At 37.4% G+C, this 17,659-nt stretch overlaps 1 protein-coding gene across 1 annotated transcript; it reads right to left on the reverse strand.

Annotated features, from left to right (window-relative positions):
* Positions 1-944: 944 nt before the first annotated feature.
* LOC131936758 (uncharacterized) lies at positions 945-13,386 on the reverse strand. The gene is made up of 6 exons (XM_059293824.1): positions 13,359-13,386; positions 10,284-10,492; positions 7,917-8,028; positions 4,348-4,496; positions 3,865-4,170; positions 945-2,119 (listed from the first exon to the last, which is right to left on the reverse strand). Exons 1-6 carry the CDS (start codon positions 13,384-13,386, stop codon positions 1,577-1,579), a joined length of 1,347 nt encoding a protein of 448 aa, XP_059149807.1. The 3' UTR covers positions 945-1,576.
* Between the last annotated feature and the right edge of the window lie 4,273 nt (positions 13,387-17,659).

The following is a 17,659-nucleotide window of genomic DNA, read 5'->3' on the forward strand; positions in this document are numbered from 1 at the left end:
CCTCCGATCAATATTAGTAGGTGTGTCTTCCACTGGGGCTCATGAATGCTGGTGGTTTTCGCTATGGTCTCAAATCGTTTGATATAAGAGTCATGATTATCTCTATATTCATCAAATTTAGGTATGTTCCCTAAGTTATTTAAATCATTAATATGAGTCCTACCTACATTAATTACGGACTTAGTGATTCCTGATTAGGCCAATTCCAGTTTTGCTTCATATTCTAGTTTTATTTGTTTTATATTTATTCTAGCTTGTTCTTCAACCCACGATATAATCATTGCTACATCTAGTTTCGTTTGCTTCTCAGCCTGTAATCTAACTATATCTGTAATCTGCAGTCTGAGCTTTAGCCTTCTCTCCTTTAATTTAGAAGCTTCAAATCCAGTGGAAATAGAGGATAATTCTTCCAACAACCTTAGTTTTCACTCATTCATGTTTCTAACTCCTCACCCTTATAGTCTAACTAGAGATTTTCACAATTCAAGCAGCCTCTTTGTTTGATCGACACTCATTTTTGTTTCTTTCGAACAAGTACCATACACTACAAGCAATTCCTAAATCAAATATTACAATTTTTTTGAGCCTACCACAAATGTGCCTATGAAATTTAAAAACAAATGGTGGTACTTATCTTGGGTAACGGAAAAAATACAACCCATTCACAAATTCGGTCTCCACACGTGTTTTCATTTTAGCTGCTTCACTAAATGTTAAGCTATGTGAGAGGTTTGAGTTGTCCGATTCAATTCCATTTTAATTCCACTAACATGTGAAGATATTGTACCCGCAGGCAAGCGTTATATAATTATTCATCCAGACAACACAGGTGACGACAATCAACAAGATAAAAGCAGGTTTCTTCTTCTTGTATTTATTCTCATACTAAACTCACGTAGGCCTACAGCCTTTCACCAAGACGAAGAAAATCAGACTAACTCACACACACTACCACCCAGCAACCCGTCTCTACACAACAACTTTACTGTCACACTATAGGTATCATCATTCCATTCGTCACCATACCTTTCGCACCAACATTTACTCGCACCAATCTATACTTGGAACATGCATCATAACATTCATGAAACTACAGAAGTCTCAGAGGTCATGAAAACATGTTGTCTAAGGTGCGACGTCTTTTGAAATGTGGGATCTGGCTTTTTCTTCTGTGACAGTGGGGAGGGGAAGGGAAAAGTTCAAACTTACGAACCACTGCTCAACACTGTAAAAATGTAAATGTTGATATAGAAAACTGTTAAATGATTTATGAACTCGAATTAATTATACTTAACAAGTAAGAATGTCATTCGGCATTATTTCTGCGAATAAAGAAAATAATTACGTAAATTCCCAAATCAAACTTTAAAGTAGAAATCGTGAAATGTTTACATCCCTTAAATAAAGTTATCTTTTCAGAACAGTCTGGTCACTTACATAATTGCTACAAAAAAACCCCACAAATATCCTTTAAAAATGTTTGCATTTATTCAGGTAAAATATAATTATGTTCTGGTGTTAAACCTCAACAAATTCCATGTCTAGTAATCTACCTGCCTACATTTTGGCTCAGTTTTCAAAAGCTGTTAAACGGGTTGTTTGAGCAGTAAGGATAGTCTCTGGATGTTGTCAAAAGTGGATGGTTCTGGAACATTTGTTTGACGTGTAGGTCAGCCCAAACAAAAGCCGACCTGTGCTGAAGCAAATCTTCAGGGATGCTGTCTATTATAAAATTGGCTTTCTCCTCAGTAAATCCCATATTATAAAAAGTTTCTTTATTTATATTATTTGCATTGTTAGTACTATGTTTATGGTTCTGTTCCAAAGATGCTATTACCGACTCACATACACCTTTATATGTTACTGTGCCATTTATGTTCAAAACACCGTCCCTAAGACCCAATATAGCGCACATGATCTCGCTATCAGACAGTTCTGGTACATTATAAAATGGCCAACACTGGTATTTGATAGATGTACCTTTTTCAAAATCACCCAAAAGATCACTAATTTTCTCTTCACAATAATGAAAACCCCATGGCATACATGCTAGAAAACCACAGAGTGCCTTTGAAATTTGTTTTATCTTGTCCATGGTTTCCGTGTTCGATGATATAGCCTGCATAAAAAAAACAAGTTAATAAAAATAGATCTGTTGTAGCGTAAAGCACACAGGGGGACAAAACACAAGACGTATAATGCTGGGGTGCGTTCAAGCTAGGAGAACGATCGGTTTGTAGGTGTTTATGTCATTTAAAAAAAAATTGTGAACGAACGAACGGATATTTTTGAAAACTTTCTTCTGCAATATTGTTCTAAATTATGGCAGGAGTCGATTGGTACATGTTTCAAGTCGCTAAGTGGTCTGGTTGCCGTGATATGGGCCAAAAACTGCATTTTGTCGAGATTTTTTGGCTTTTCCGGGAAATCCAGGAAGGAATTCCGGGAATTTTTTTGGCCTATGTTCATCCTCGAAACTTGCTTAACATATTTGCTTTGGAACTAGTCCTCGATATTGCTTCGTTGAGGAGGAGATACGACTTAAAGCTGGGGACACACATCCATCCAGAAATGACGAGTTAATAATCGCAATCCCCCAGTATGGAAATTGCGCTAAAAATATTTAAAGTCAGTCTAAATACTTTATATTAATATATATATATATATAATTCTCTCCTGGGAGACGTTAAAAAACAAGCTGCAAGCGCGCCATGCAGCCCCCTCTCTTCCTCTCTATCACTACCACCCCCTACCCCCCACCCCCCTCACATGGTCTGGTGAGCTGTGGTTCACGCCAAATATTTACATTTTACAATCACAGAGAAGGGTTTGGTGACGGCTATTAAGGGCAGATAACTTAGTTTGAAACGATTTTAAACTTTGAGGAGGTAACTAAGAGGAGGATGCTTTCACGGGGTGGAGGGGGGGTGGGTGGGGAGGGGGTTTAGTGTTTTAAGCAAATATTTTCAGTGGCAGCATTGGTACTGTCGAAGTCAAAAATTATGAATTCCTGAAAAGTAGAAAAAACAACAACTAAATAACGTCGTATGATACGCCGCGGGTCGGCTCATATATATATATAATTCTCTTCTTTGAGACGTTAGAAAACAATCTGTAAGTGCGCCTTGCAGTCCGCACTATTCTTCTCTATCGCTATCACACCACACCTACCCCCACATTGTCTGGTGAGCTGTGGTTCACGCTAAATGTTTACAATCGTAGTGCCGGGTTTAGTGACGGTTATTAGGAGCAGATAATTTAGTTTGAAACGATTTTAAACTTAGAGGAGGTAACTAAGAGGAGGCTGCTTTCACCGGGAGGGGGGTGGGGGGGGGTTGGGGGAAAGTTGGGTTTTAGTGTTTTAAAGCAAATATTTTCAGTTTCAGCATTGGTACTGTCGAATTCAAAATTATGAATTTCTGAAAAGTAGAAACATCAACAAAATAGCAGCGTATGATACGTCGCGGGTCGGCTCGTATATAAATATATAATTCGCATACACACACACGCACCCAGGCGCATATATATATATATATATATATATATATATATATATATATATATATATATATATATATATATATATTATAACAGTGAAATGTTGGTGGATTGTATCTTTGGAGTGTGTGTGTTGAGGGAGGCGATATTGCATCAGAGAGACAAGGACTGGGCGCATGCGCGAAAGGAAGAAGTGAGGGCGGGGTCTTAGTGGACACGATGCCTGTGTGAAACAAAATAAATATGAAAACTTGCAAGAAGAAGGCTTGGCTTTTGATTTTGTATGTGTAATATAAAAGGTAGGAGAAAGGCCCGTGACATATATATATATATATTTATGTACACATCAATACATAATTAATTCACCTGTTGTAGATTCTTAAGCAGATGATTGTTGTAAACCAGAATTAATGTTGCAAAGGTCAATGAACTCCTCATCTCCTGGGCTGTTGTTGATTTACTCACAGTAAAATTCATTTTAATATTTTTCTTTTGGTCAGAATTTAGGTAGAAGACAACTTCTCCCCCCTTGATGCTCTTAAACCATATTTGTTGACCATTTTCTGGCGCCTTGAAACATATTTTGTGCTGTTTCACTTCACAGATGTGTTTCCAGTAGGACTTTAACAGGTCAAAAAACTTCTGAAAGTACCGTTTATTTGTGCCAGAGAGCTGTTAAAGTATAAGATTTATTTTTAAATGAAATACTTAAAAACTTAATAAATTATGTTATTTTTCACATCTCGTAAAGAGTGTATTTTTTAACGAAAGTAATTAGGATATAAAACAACAACTTGTACAAGTGATGGCAGTTATAAACAATTTCATAACACAGATATTCAAACCAACCTGCATGAGTTCATCAAAGGAAATTATTTTATCTTTATCGACATACTGCTTCAGCTCACTACTTTCTTGTTTGTAAATTAGAAACACATCACACTTAAATTTTAGATCTGCTACACGGTTTTTAATTTTTTCCATCAATCTCTTGTCACCTAATAAATAAAAGAGCATACAATTTTAAGTCTGTCTATTAATATATAAAATGGCTCCCTAGTCTATGTAAACCATCTGTAGATTTGCGCATTGGAAATTCAATCACAAAACCAGTGCCCACTAAGTTGAGAAGAGCCAGATGTTGCCCATGTACCAGACCCCGTCTATCTACACATATGATGGACCCGAGGGACAGGACGTTAGCTGAACAGTTTCAAATCAGCCCTACCACTCCAACCCCGATCTCCAAATAAAATATTAAATATTAATATATATACATATATATATATATATATATATATATATATATATATATAATTTTAAATATTTATATATATGTATATATACATATATATATATATATAAATATATAAATATATATATATATATATATATATATATATATATATATATATATATATATATATATATATATATATATATATATATATTTAAAATTATATATGTTACGGCCGGCCAATGCGCGCATCGGACAATATCGCCTCCCATAGGTCGGTCAAAGTATGAAATAGCTCTTGATTTCGGAAAAAGTCTTAATTAGAAAATCATCTGGCTAGGGTTGACCGGCCAAAGTCCGAATTAGAAGATCATGAGGAGATTTTGTTTTTTTCTTATGCCGTAAGGATCATGAAATTAAGTCTTTATTTATTATTAATTAAAGTAAATGACAGAAACATTCAATTTTTTTTATTGTACTATAGTCTTAATCAATCAATATTATCATTTGTTACAACAAGTTGAACTTTTATGGCATTTAGAATTACATATTAGCTTGTTATTTTTACACTTGCAGCGAGTTGTTGTGCACTTAGTTGTGCAATTGCAGCGAGTGTAGCCTTGGCCCCCAGTCAATGATTGTGAAGATGCGATGGTTCGTAGTGAATTTTCCTCAGTGCCAACTGACGACAATAAAAGCAGTTTTTCGTGAAGAATTGAAAACACTTCTAGCATACAGTTGTTTTAGAACACCATGTTCCGTTCCTAATTTGTAGAAACCGCCCTCGACGCTCCTGACAACTGCAATCACGCTTCGGGGATCACCGTGACCTCTTTCAACATCTGGAACACGGATGCGTACATTGTCACTCACTTCACCATCTTTAAATTTTGTATTTGATGTTTTAAGCATCTTAGCACCTTGAGTTTGCAAGCCAGTATGAGCTGCTGATCTGTGTTCCATGATGTCTTGTTTGTTGTGACACAATCTGCAGGTAATATTCCCTCCGTACCCTTTGTCTGCTTCATTGGGTATTCCACAAACAGAATGTACAGCGTTGCCACAGGATCCAAAAGAATGAGCTGCACTACAATGTTTTTCACAAACTAAATAAAATCTGTTGGCCACATTATTGTCACGCAACTGGTCTGGGCGTTCCGCCACGGCAGTAGATGTGTTAGCTGAGGATGTCGTTGCATTTATGGCAACCTCCATTTCTTGTTCAATGTTCTCAAGATCTTCCCCAGTAACTATTTTATCGAGAGCCCATATATGGAAACTAACATGGATTTACACTTTTTTTCTTTTAACAGCCATCTGCTATGTCTGTCTCATGGTCTGACGGCCCTTTTGGCCCTTTTGATCCATGTCGCTCTGCATATAGAATGCTATACAAACAAGAGCTAAACAATACGTTACTCTCAATGAAAACGCACCCAGAATAATGAAAATGCGATTACAAATTAGTCTAGATAGAACATTGGCCAGGCATCCCAGCCAGTGCGCGCATTGGCCGGCCAATGTACAAAATACGCTGTCAAGTTTAAGCGCTTCGGAGTTTGGCCAGTACGTCCCGGCCAGTGCGCGCATTGGCCGGCCAATGTACGAAATACGATCTTAGTGCTAAGCTCTTCGGGCTTTGGCCAAGAGAGCCGGCCAATGCTCGGATTGGCCGGCCCATCCGCGCTTTGACCGCACTTCGGGCTTTGACCGTAACATATATATATACTAGTACTAGCCGTCCCGGCCAGGCCCTGCTCTGGCTTCTGTGAAAAACCTTTCTGTTAAAGACCATTACCTGTGTGTTTAGTAATCATCATAAACCCGGCATTGCCCACCCAAACCACAACCAACCAAAACAACAAAACGCAAACATAACGCTAACACAATTACAAATACAAACGAAAACAAAAACCTAACAACAAACACAACCACAAACACCAATACGAACACAAAGAAAAAAAAAGAAAAAGAAAACAAAAACAAACCAAATCCAAACGCAAAACCAACCACAAACACAAACCCAAAGAAAAAAACAAACGAAAAAGCAAACGAAAACAAACTAAATCCAAAGGCAAAACCAACCACAAACACAAATACAAACCCAAAAAAAAAAATACAAACGAAAACGAAAAAAGAAAGAACAAAAACGAACCAAATCAAAACGCAACCACTAACGCAAACCCAACCTAAACACAATGAAAACACAAAGGCGAACATAAACGCAAAGTGCTCACAGTCTAGCCCGGGGCAGAATCGCCTGTTTCAGCTTAATAAACGACTATTGTACCCCAACTTATTCAAAGTCTTAAACGAGCGAAGGTGCCAAACCAAACCAAATGAACAATTATAATACTCCAAGCTAAACCGTATAATACCTACAACATTTGCACTTGATCAATCCCCGCTAATTATGTAATTATTTTTTCCCAACACCAAAACAAAGTAATAAAAAGTAAATTCTTTTCCACCAATGCAATTTTTCATAAAGGGAAGTAATTGTGTTTTCCTAATTTATCAAAGGGAAGTAAGTGATAAAGGACTAAATATGAATAATTTTCAGACATAATTAGAATTTTTGTTATTTTTTTAAAATTATGTTTAATGAACATGCCGACAATTATTATTATCAGTTTGAAAAATGGAAATTATTTCCCAACACTTTCAATAGTAATTTTTTAACTCATAAATTTAGACTATGAGCACGATAATAGTCTAACACTTAAATCCATAGAAGTATGTCAACGACAAACAAACAAACTTATTTTTACATACAGAATTGAGCTTTATTTATTAGATATATATATATATATATATATATACATATATATATATATATATATATATATATATATATATATATATATATATATATATATATATATATATATTTATATATTTATATATATATATTAATATTTAAAAATTATATATATATATATATATATATATATATATATATATATATATATATATATATATATATATATATAAATGAAGTTTTTGTATTTATATATTTATATATATATATTAATATTTAAAAATTATATATATATATATATATATATATATATATATATATATATATATATATATATATATATAAATGAAGTTTCCACAGTAGTGCACTAGACAACGAAGTGATACATTTGTAATTTATAATTTATAGAGCAAACGTTACTTGTAATTATTACAACAGCTGTTTGAGGTGGCCATGAATTAAACTTATCGAAAGACTCAATGATCTCATTATCCGCTGAATCCTTCCCCTTCAGGACGTGATGTAATTCGACCTATAAAATAAAATTGTATTTACGTATTACAGATCTAAGAAAACATGATATGGCATTAGTAGTCGCGTGGTAGAGCTCTTAACCGCTTATCATAAAGTGTAATATTCTGTTCCAGGATTCTAGCCCTGATGAGGTCTTTGAATAGGCTAAGCAAATAATTGATGTGGCCGACGGTTTCTATACTACGAGATCTATATAGATCCATTACAAAACAATATCTGCATCACGATTTATACGATACCTTGTTACAAGTATTTAGTACTGTAACGCGAATTTTCGAGGGTTTAATAAATCGGTTGAATGTTCTATTTATCTATAGTCAAACTAAAGCTAATGCTTCTAAACTTATCGTTGCCTACTAACCAAGTGTCCCATAAATCGTATCAACTCGATCATTCTGTTCTCTCCGCACCGTACTTGCACTACAAAATATTCTCACAGTAACAAAGAGGCTACTCATTAACCATTTGAAATTGTTTCAATAATTAATTAAGTCTAAGCTGTTTTTAATTAATTATCTCCGTTGTTATCGATGTTTAGTCCTGTCGCGTGCATCGGCAACGGACATGTCATTAAATTCGGCCAGTGTTATAATGCACCAGTGTGGCAAAAATGAACCAGATCCATACTGGCGTTTACATTTTTATTAAAGATATGAACAGTCGGTCCGCCATCCGCAGGAATACTTTAGTTTTTATATAGATTCAAGTAGTTCAAGTTAAGAAGATCGAACATGTACTCTTTTAGTGCACCCTTAGAAAAGGGATTATGACTCAAAAGTTTTATTCTTTTTTTTATAAGTTTTTATTTAACTTGCTTTTTCTTTCGTCATAGATCGATAGCAAAAATTGGCTCGCGGGTCAAGACCAGACGACAATGTAATAACATTAAATTTGATTTAATTAGATGATTAATTTATTACTTTCTCATATATACGATTAATAGAGAAAGTCTTGTAATCGTGCAAAATAAATCGAGATTTTTACAAATCTCGACGTTTTACACCTCATTGATACAGAAATAAATAATTTTGCAATCTTGTCCGTTTGTCTCTGTGTATGTCTATGTGTGTGTGTCTCTATGTGTGTCTGTAAACACGATAACTTGAGTACCGTTACAACTAGGTTGATGAAATTTCATATATAAGTATTTTATCAAAATCGAAGATCCTTGTCCTTTTTTGAGCTATTTCCAATAACCGGAAGTGGAACTTTTACTACTTTTTATTTTTCAAAAGCCTATAACTTGAGTACTATTTCAGATAGATAGATGAAATTTAACATATAACTAAAAGATCTAACTCTCCACCTTCTGTCGATTTTTGAGTAATTTCCGTTGACCGGAAGTACTAATTTACGCTATTTCCGATTTCTCAACATCTAATGTAAATTTATAAAGTACTAATAATATTCCGCACTATTATGCACATTTTATTTGGCGTTCACTGGTGTGTAATTATTTTTTCTACGACATTTTATTCTGATTTAAAAACTTTAAGTATTTAAAATGGATTAAAAATCATGTCTACATCCCGAGTTCCCATCCCCTGTTTTTTATATAAGAATATTCGAGAAAGTTTAGGGGAGATCACTCCCGGTTTATTTTTTAATGAATTTAATAAAATTGTCATGTTCATTTGGTGCGAAATAGTTTTTATTCAAGCAACTCTGTTGTATTACGATGGTTAAACTACTGAAAAAAGGATAAAAACGTTTTTATTTCAAACTTTTATATAATAATGCACTAAAAAGGAGAAAATAAAGGATTCTCTTTGTATATATATATAAAATAATACACCACCATTTAAAAACGAGTAATAAAAGCTTCGATCTCTTCCTAAATATTAGTTAAGGAATCCAATGTATAATGCAGAGTCGCCGCTTTTCTTTATAGTTATATAAATAGTAGTGTATTATTATATATTTAAAGAAAATCCTTTATTTTCTACTTTTTAGTGTTTTATTAAATAAAAGCTTATCATTAAAACGCTGTTTTTTTTGCATTAAAAAAAATTCTTGCGATGTATTGTTTTTGCTATTATTGTTTTTGTAATTTATAAACTGACTTGTAACGTTGTATAACACAAGCTTTGATGGGAAAACAAAATTTATATTTGATCTCAAGGACGGGATGTGCTTTTTAATATGTCCAGAACAATAGTCACTCTACCCTTTAATAATCGCCATTTAGTATGTTTTTTGTTTTTTTGTTTCTTTTTCTTGTGATCATGCAAGTTTAAAATTGAACGAACATACCTTTGCCTCTTGTAAAACCTTGACTAGTGAATCTTTCTGATTTTTGAAGTCAGCTGCACATACAAATAGCGGGTCCTTATTGAAGTATCGTCCATCTTGCTTTGACTTAACGAACTCCTTGACTTTTTCAATCATGAAGTTTGTTCTATCAATTCCAACTTGAACATTTTCAATGTCCCAGAAGACGCCCCAGTAAATAGTTGTTGATTCTAGAAGGAGGCGAAAAGGGCAAACATAATACAAATACAGAAATTACACTCAATTGTGTGCATGTATAAAATTATCTTATTGGTAGTTCATAATTCTATTGCCTTCGATTATTTTGACTGAGGGCAAAAAAAGTAATATATTTTACATGACAGTCTTGGGCGTCATACGATTTTGGTACACAAGCCAATGTAATAAAAAATTTTAAGCTATTTTTTTAAATATTCAACCTTTTAATTTCTGATATTAGTTTGAATTCTTTTCTCCAAAATTCGACACTAGATGTGTCTGTAGTCATCTAAGTGTGACGTCAGTTTTAGCCATCCAGTTGATGTTATGTCTGACAGTAAACTGGACCTTGCACTGTACACAAGTAGTGTCCAGCCTGAGCTTCTGTTGGGTGGTCCCAGTGTGACCAGTGGATGCAACAGTTGGCACATACATTTGTATGTAGGCTACCAGTGGATGCAACAGTTGGCACATACATTTTTATGTAGGCTACCAGTGGATGCAACAGTTGGCACATACATTTGTATGTAGGCTACCAGTGGATGCAACAGTTGGCACATACATTTGTATGTAGACTACCAGTGGATGCAACAGTTGGCACATACATTTGTATGTAGGCTACCAGTGGATGCAACAGTTGGCACATACATTTGTATGTAGGCTACCAGTGGATGCAACAGTTGGCACATACATTTTTATGTAGGCTACCAGTGGATGCAACAGTTGGCACATACATTTGTATGTAGGCTACCAGTGGATGCAACAGTTGGCACATACATTTGTATGTAGGCTACCAGTGGATGCAACAGTTGGCACATACATTTGTATGTAGACTACCAGTGGATGCAACAGTTGGCACATACATTTGTATGTAGGCTACCAGTGGATGCAACAGTTGGCACATACATTTGTATGTAGGCTACCAGTGGATGCAACAGTTGGCACATACATTTTTATGTAGGCTACCAGTGGATGCAACAGTTGGCACATACATTTGTATGTAGGCTACCAGTGGATGCAACAGTTGGCACATACATTTGTATGTAGGCTACCAATGGATGCAACAGTTGGCACATACATTTGTATGTAGGCTACCAGTGGATGCAACAGTTGGCACATACATTTGTATGTAGGCTACCAGTGGATGCAACAGTTGGCACATACATTTGTATGTAGGCTACCAGTGGATGCAACAGTTGGCACATACATTTTTATGTAAGCTATCAGTGGATGCAACAGTTGGCACATACATTTGTATGTAGGCTACCAGTGGATGGAACAGTTGGCACATACATTTGTATGTAGGCTACCAGTGGATGCAACAGTTGGCACATACATTTTATGTAGGCTACCAGTGGATGCAACAGTTGGCACATACATTTGTATGTCGGCTACCAGTAGATGCAACAGTTGGCACATACATTTGTATGTAGGCTACCAGTGGATGCAACAGTTGGCACATACATTTTTATGTAGGCTACCAGTGGATGGAACAGTTGGCACATACATTTGTATGTAGGCTACCAGTGGATGCAACAGTTGGCACATACATTTTTATGTAGGCTACCAGTGGATGCAACAGTTGGCACATACATTTTTATGTAGGCTACCAGTGGATGCAACAGTTGGCACATACATTTTTATGTAGGCTACCAGTGGATGCAACAGTTGGCACATACATTTGTATGTAGGCTACCAGTGGATGCAACAGTTGGCACATACATTTTTATGTAGGTTACCAGTGGATGCAACAGTTGGCACATACATTTGTATGTAGGCTACCAGTGGATGCAACAGTTGGCACATACATTTTTATGTAGGTTACCAGTGGATGCAACAGTTGGCACATACATTTGTATGTAGGCTACCAGTGGATGCAACAGTTGGCACATACATTTTTATGTAGGCTACCAGTGGATGCAACAGTTGGCACATACATTTTTATGTAGGCTACCAGTGGATGCAACAGTTGGCACATACATTTGTATGTAGGCTACCAGTGGATGCAACAGTTGGCACATACATTTTTATGTAGGCTACCAGTGGATGCAACAGTTGGCACATACATTTGTATGTAGGCTACCAGTGGATGCAACAGTTGGCACATACATTTGTATGTAGGCTACCAGTGGATGCAACAGTTGGCACATACATTTTTATGTAGGCTACCAGTGGATGCAACAGTTGGCACATACATTTGTATGTAGGCTACCAGTGGATGCAACAGTTTGCACATACATTTTTATGTAGGCTACCAGTGGATGCAACAGTTGGCACATACATTTTTATGTAGGCTACCAGTGGATGCAACAGTTGGCACATACATTTGTATGTAGGCTACCAGTGGATGCAACAGTTGGCACATACATTTTTTATGTAGGCTACCAGTGGATGCAACAGTTGGCACATACATTTTTATGTAGGCTACCAGTGGATGCAACAGTTGGCACATACATTTTTATGTAGGCTACCAGTGGATGCAACAGTTGGCACATACATTTGTATGTAGGCTACCAGTGGATGCAACAGTTGGCACATACATTTTTTATGTAGGCTACCAGTGGATGCAACAGTTGGCACATACATTTTAATGTAGGCTACCAGTGGATGCAACAGTTGGCACATACATTTTTATGTAGGCTACCAGTGGATGCAACAGTTGGCACATACATTTGTATGTAGGCTACCAGTGGATGCAACAGTTGGCACATACATTTTTATGTAGGCTACCAGTGGATGCAACAGTTGGCACATACATTTTTATGTAGGCTACTAGTGGATGCAACAGTTGGCACATACATTTTTATGTACGCTACCAGTGGATGCTACAGTTGGCACATACATTTGTATGTAGGCTACCAGTGGATGTAACAGTTGGCTCATACATTTTTATGTAGGCTACCAGTGGATGCAACAGTTGACACATACATTTGTATGTAGGCTACCAGTGGATGCAACAGTTGGCACATACATTTTTATGTAGGCTACCAGTGGATGCAACAGTTGGCACATACATTTGTATGTAGGCTACCAGTGGATGCAACAGTTGTCACATACATTTGTATGTAGGCTACCAGTGGATGCAACAGTTGTCACATACATTTTTATGTAGGCTACCAGTGGATGCAACAGTTGGCACATACATTTGTATGTAGGCTACCAGTGGATGCAACAGTTGGCACATACATTTGTATGTAGGCTACCAGTGGATGCAACAGTTGGCACATACATTTGTATGTAGACTACCAGTGGATGCAACAGTTGGCACATACATTTGTATGTAGGCTACCAGTGGATGCAACAGTTGGCACATACATTTGTATGTAGGCTACCAGTGGATGCAACAGTTGGCACATACATTTTTATGTAGGCTACCAGTGGATGCAACAGTTGGCACATACATTTGTATGTAGGCTACCAGTGGATGCAACAGTTGGCACATACATTTTTATGTAGACTACCAGTGGATGCAACAGTTGGCACATACATTTGTATGTAGGCTACCAGTGGATGCAACAGTTGGCACATACATTTGTATGTAGGCTACCAGTGGATGCAACAGTTGGCACATACATTTTTATGTAGGCTACCAGTGGATGCAACAGTTGGCACATACATTTGTATGTAGGCTACCAGTGGATGCAACAGTTGGCACATACATTTGTATGTAGGCTACCAATGGATGCAACAGTTGGCACATACATTTGTATGTAGGCTACCAGTGGATGCAACAGTTGGCACATACATTTGTATGTAGGCTACCAGTGGATGCAACAGTTGGCACATACATTTGTATGTAGGCTACCAGTGGATGCAACAGTTGGCACATACATTTTTATGTAAGCTATCAGTGGATGCAACAGTTGGCACATACATTTGTATGTAGGCTACCAGTGGATGGAACAGTTGGCACATACATTTGTATGTAGGCTACCAGTGGATGCAACAGTTGGCACATACATTTTATGTAGGCTACCAGTGGATGCAACAGTTGGCACATACATTTGTATGTCGGCTACCAGTAGATGCAACAGTTGGCACATACATTTGTATGTAGGCTACCAGTGGATGCAACAGTTGGCACATACATTTTTATGTAGGCTACCAGTGGATGGAACAGTTGGCACATACATTTGTATGTAGGCTACCAGTGGATGCAACAGTTGGCACATACATTTTTATGTAGGCTACCAGTGGATGCAACAGTTGGCACATACATTTTTATGTAGGCTACCAGTGGATGCAACAGTTGGCACATACATTTGTATGTAGGCTACCAGTGGATGCAACAGTTGGCACATACATTTGTATGTAGGCTACCAGTGGATGCAACAGTTGGCACATACATTTGTATGTAGACTACCAGTGGATGCAACAGTTGGCACATACATTTGTATGTAGGCTACCAGTGGATGCAACAGTTGGCACATACATTTGTATGTAGGCTACCAGTGGATGCAACAGTTGGCACATACATTTTTATGTAGGCTACCAGTGGATGCAACAGTTGGCACATACATTTTTATGTAGGTTACCAGTGGATGCAACAGTTGGCACATACATTTGTATGTAGGCTACCAGTGGATGCAACAGTTGGCACATACATTTTTATGTAGGCTACCAGTGGATGCAACAGTTGGCACATACATTTTTATGTAGGCTACCAGTGGATGCAACAGTTGGCACATACATTTGTATGTAGGCTACCAGTGGATGCAACAGTTGGCACATACATTTTTATGTAGGCTACCAGTGGATGCAACAGTTGGCACATACATTTGTATGTAGGCTACCAGTGGATGCAACAGTTGGCACATACATTTGTATGTAGGCTACCAGTGGATGCAACAGTTGGCACATACATTTTTATGTAGGCTACCAGTGGATGCAACAGTTGGCACATACATTTGTATGTAGGCTACCAGTGGATGCAACAGTTTGCACATACATTTTTATGTAGGCTACCAGTGGATGCAACAGTTGGCACATACATTTTTATGTAGGCTACCAGTGGATGCAACAGTTGGCACATACATTTGTATGTAGGCTACCAGTGGATGCAACAGTTGGCACATACATTTTTTATGTAGGCTACCAGTGGATGCAACAGTTGGCACATACATTTTTATGTAGGCTACCAGTGGATGCAACAGTTGGCACATACATTTTTATGTAGGCTACCAGTGGATGCAACAGTTGGAACATACATTTGTATGTAGGCTACCAGTGGATGCAACAGTTGGCACATACATTTTTTATGTAGGCTACCAGTGGATGCAACAGTTGGCACATACATTTTTATGTAGGCTACCAGTGGATGCAACAGTTGGCACATACATTTTTATGTAGGCTACCAGTGGATGCAAAAGTTGGCACATACATTTGTATGTAGGCTACCAGTGGATGCAACAGTTGGCACATACATTTTTATGTAGGCTACCAGTGGATGCAACAGTTGGCACATACATTTTTATGTAGGCTACTAGTGGATGCAACAGTTGGCACATACATTTTTATGTACGCTACCAGTGGATGCTACAGTTGGCACATACATTTGTATGTAGGCTACCAGTGGATGTAACAGTTGGCTCATACATTTTTATGTAGGCTACCAGTGGATGCAACAGTTGACACATACATTTTTATGTAGACTACCAGTGGATGCAACAGTTGGCACATACATTTGTATGTAGGCTACCAGTGGATGCAACAGTTGGCACATACATTTGTATGTAGGCTACCAGTGGATGCAACAGTTGGCACATACATTTTTATGTAGGCTACCAGTGGATGCAACAGTTGGCACATACATTTGTATGTAGGCTACCAGTGGATGCAACAGTTGGCACATACATTTGTATGTAGGCTACCAGTGGATGCAACAGTTGGCACATACATTTTTATGTAGGCTACCAGTGGATGCAACAGTTGGCACATACATTTGTATGTAGGCTACCAGTGGATGCAACAGTTGGCACATACATTTGTATGTAGGCTACCAATGGATGCAACAGTTGGCACATACATTTGTATGTAGGCTACCAGTGGATGCAACAGTTGGCACATACATTTGTATGTAGGCTACCAGTGGATGCAACAGTTGGCACATACATTTGTATGTAGGCTACCAGTGGATGCAACAGTTGGCACATACATTTTTATGTAAGCTATCAGTGGATGCAACAGTTGGCACATACATTTGTATGTAGGCTACCAGTGGATGGAACAGTTGGCACATACATTTGTATGTAGGCTACCAGTGGATGCAACAGTTGGCACATACATTTTATGTAGGCTACCAGTGGATGCAACAGTTGGCACATACATTTGTATGTCGGCTACCAGTAGATGCAACAGTTGGCACATACATTTGTATGTAGGCTACCAGTGGATGCAACAGTTGGCACATACATTTTTATGTAGGCTACCAGTGGATGGAACAGTTGGCACATACATTTGTATGTAGGCTACCAGTGGATGCAACAGTTGGCACATACATTTTTATGTAGGCTACCAGTGGATGCAACAGTTGGCACATACATTTTTATGTAGGCTACCAGTGGATGCAACAGTTGGCACATACATTTGTATGTAGGCTACCAGTGGATGCAACAGTTGGCACATACATTTGTATGTAGGCTACCAGTGGATGCAACAGTTGGCACATACATTTGTATGTAGACTACCAGTGGATGCAACAGTTGGCACATACATTTTTATGTAGGTTACCAGTGGATGCAACAGTTGGCACATACATTTGTATGTAGGCTACCAGTGGATGCAACAGTTGGCACATACATTTTTATGTAGGCTACCAGTGGATGCAACAGTTGGCACATACATTTTTATGTAGGCTACCAGTGGATGCAACAGTTGGCACATACATTTGTATGTAGGCTACCAGTGGATGCAACAGTTGGCACATACATTTTTATGTAGGCTACCAGTGGATGCAACAGTTGGCACATACATTTGTATGTAGGCTACCAGTGGATGCAACAGTTGGCACATACATTTGTATGTAGGCTACCAGTGGATGCAACAGTTGGCACATACATTTTTATGTAGGCTACCAGTGGATGCAACAGTTGGCACATACATTTGTATGTAGGCTACCAGTGGATGCAACAGTTTGCACATACATTTTTATGTAGGCTACC

This window comes from Physella acuta, unplaced genomic scaffold (assembly GCF_028476545.2).
Source record: "Physella acuta isolate Inbredline_101_S28 unplaced genomic scaffold, ASM2847654v3 ptg000186l, whole genome shotgun sequence".
In the NCBI taxonomy this organism is placed as follows: domain Eukaryota; kingdom Metazoa; phylum Mollusca; class Gastropoda; family Physidae; genus Physella; species Physella acuta.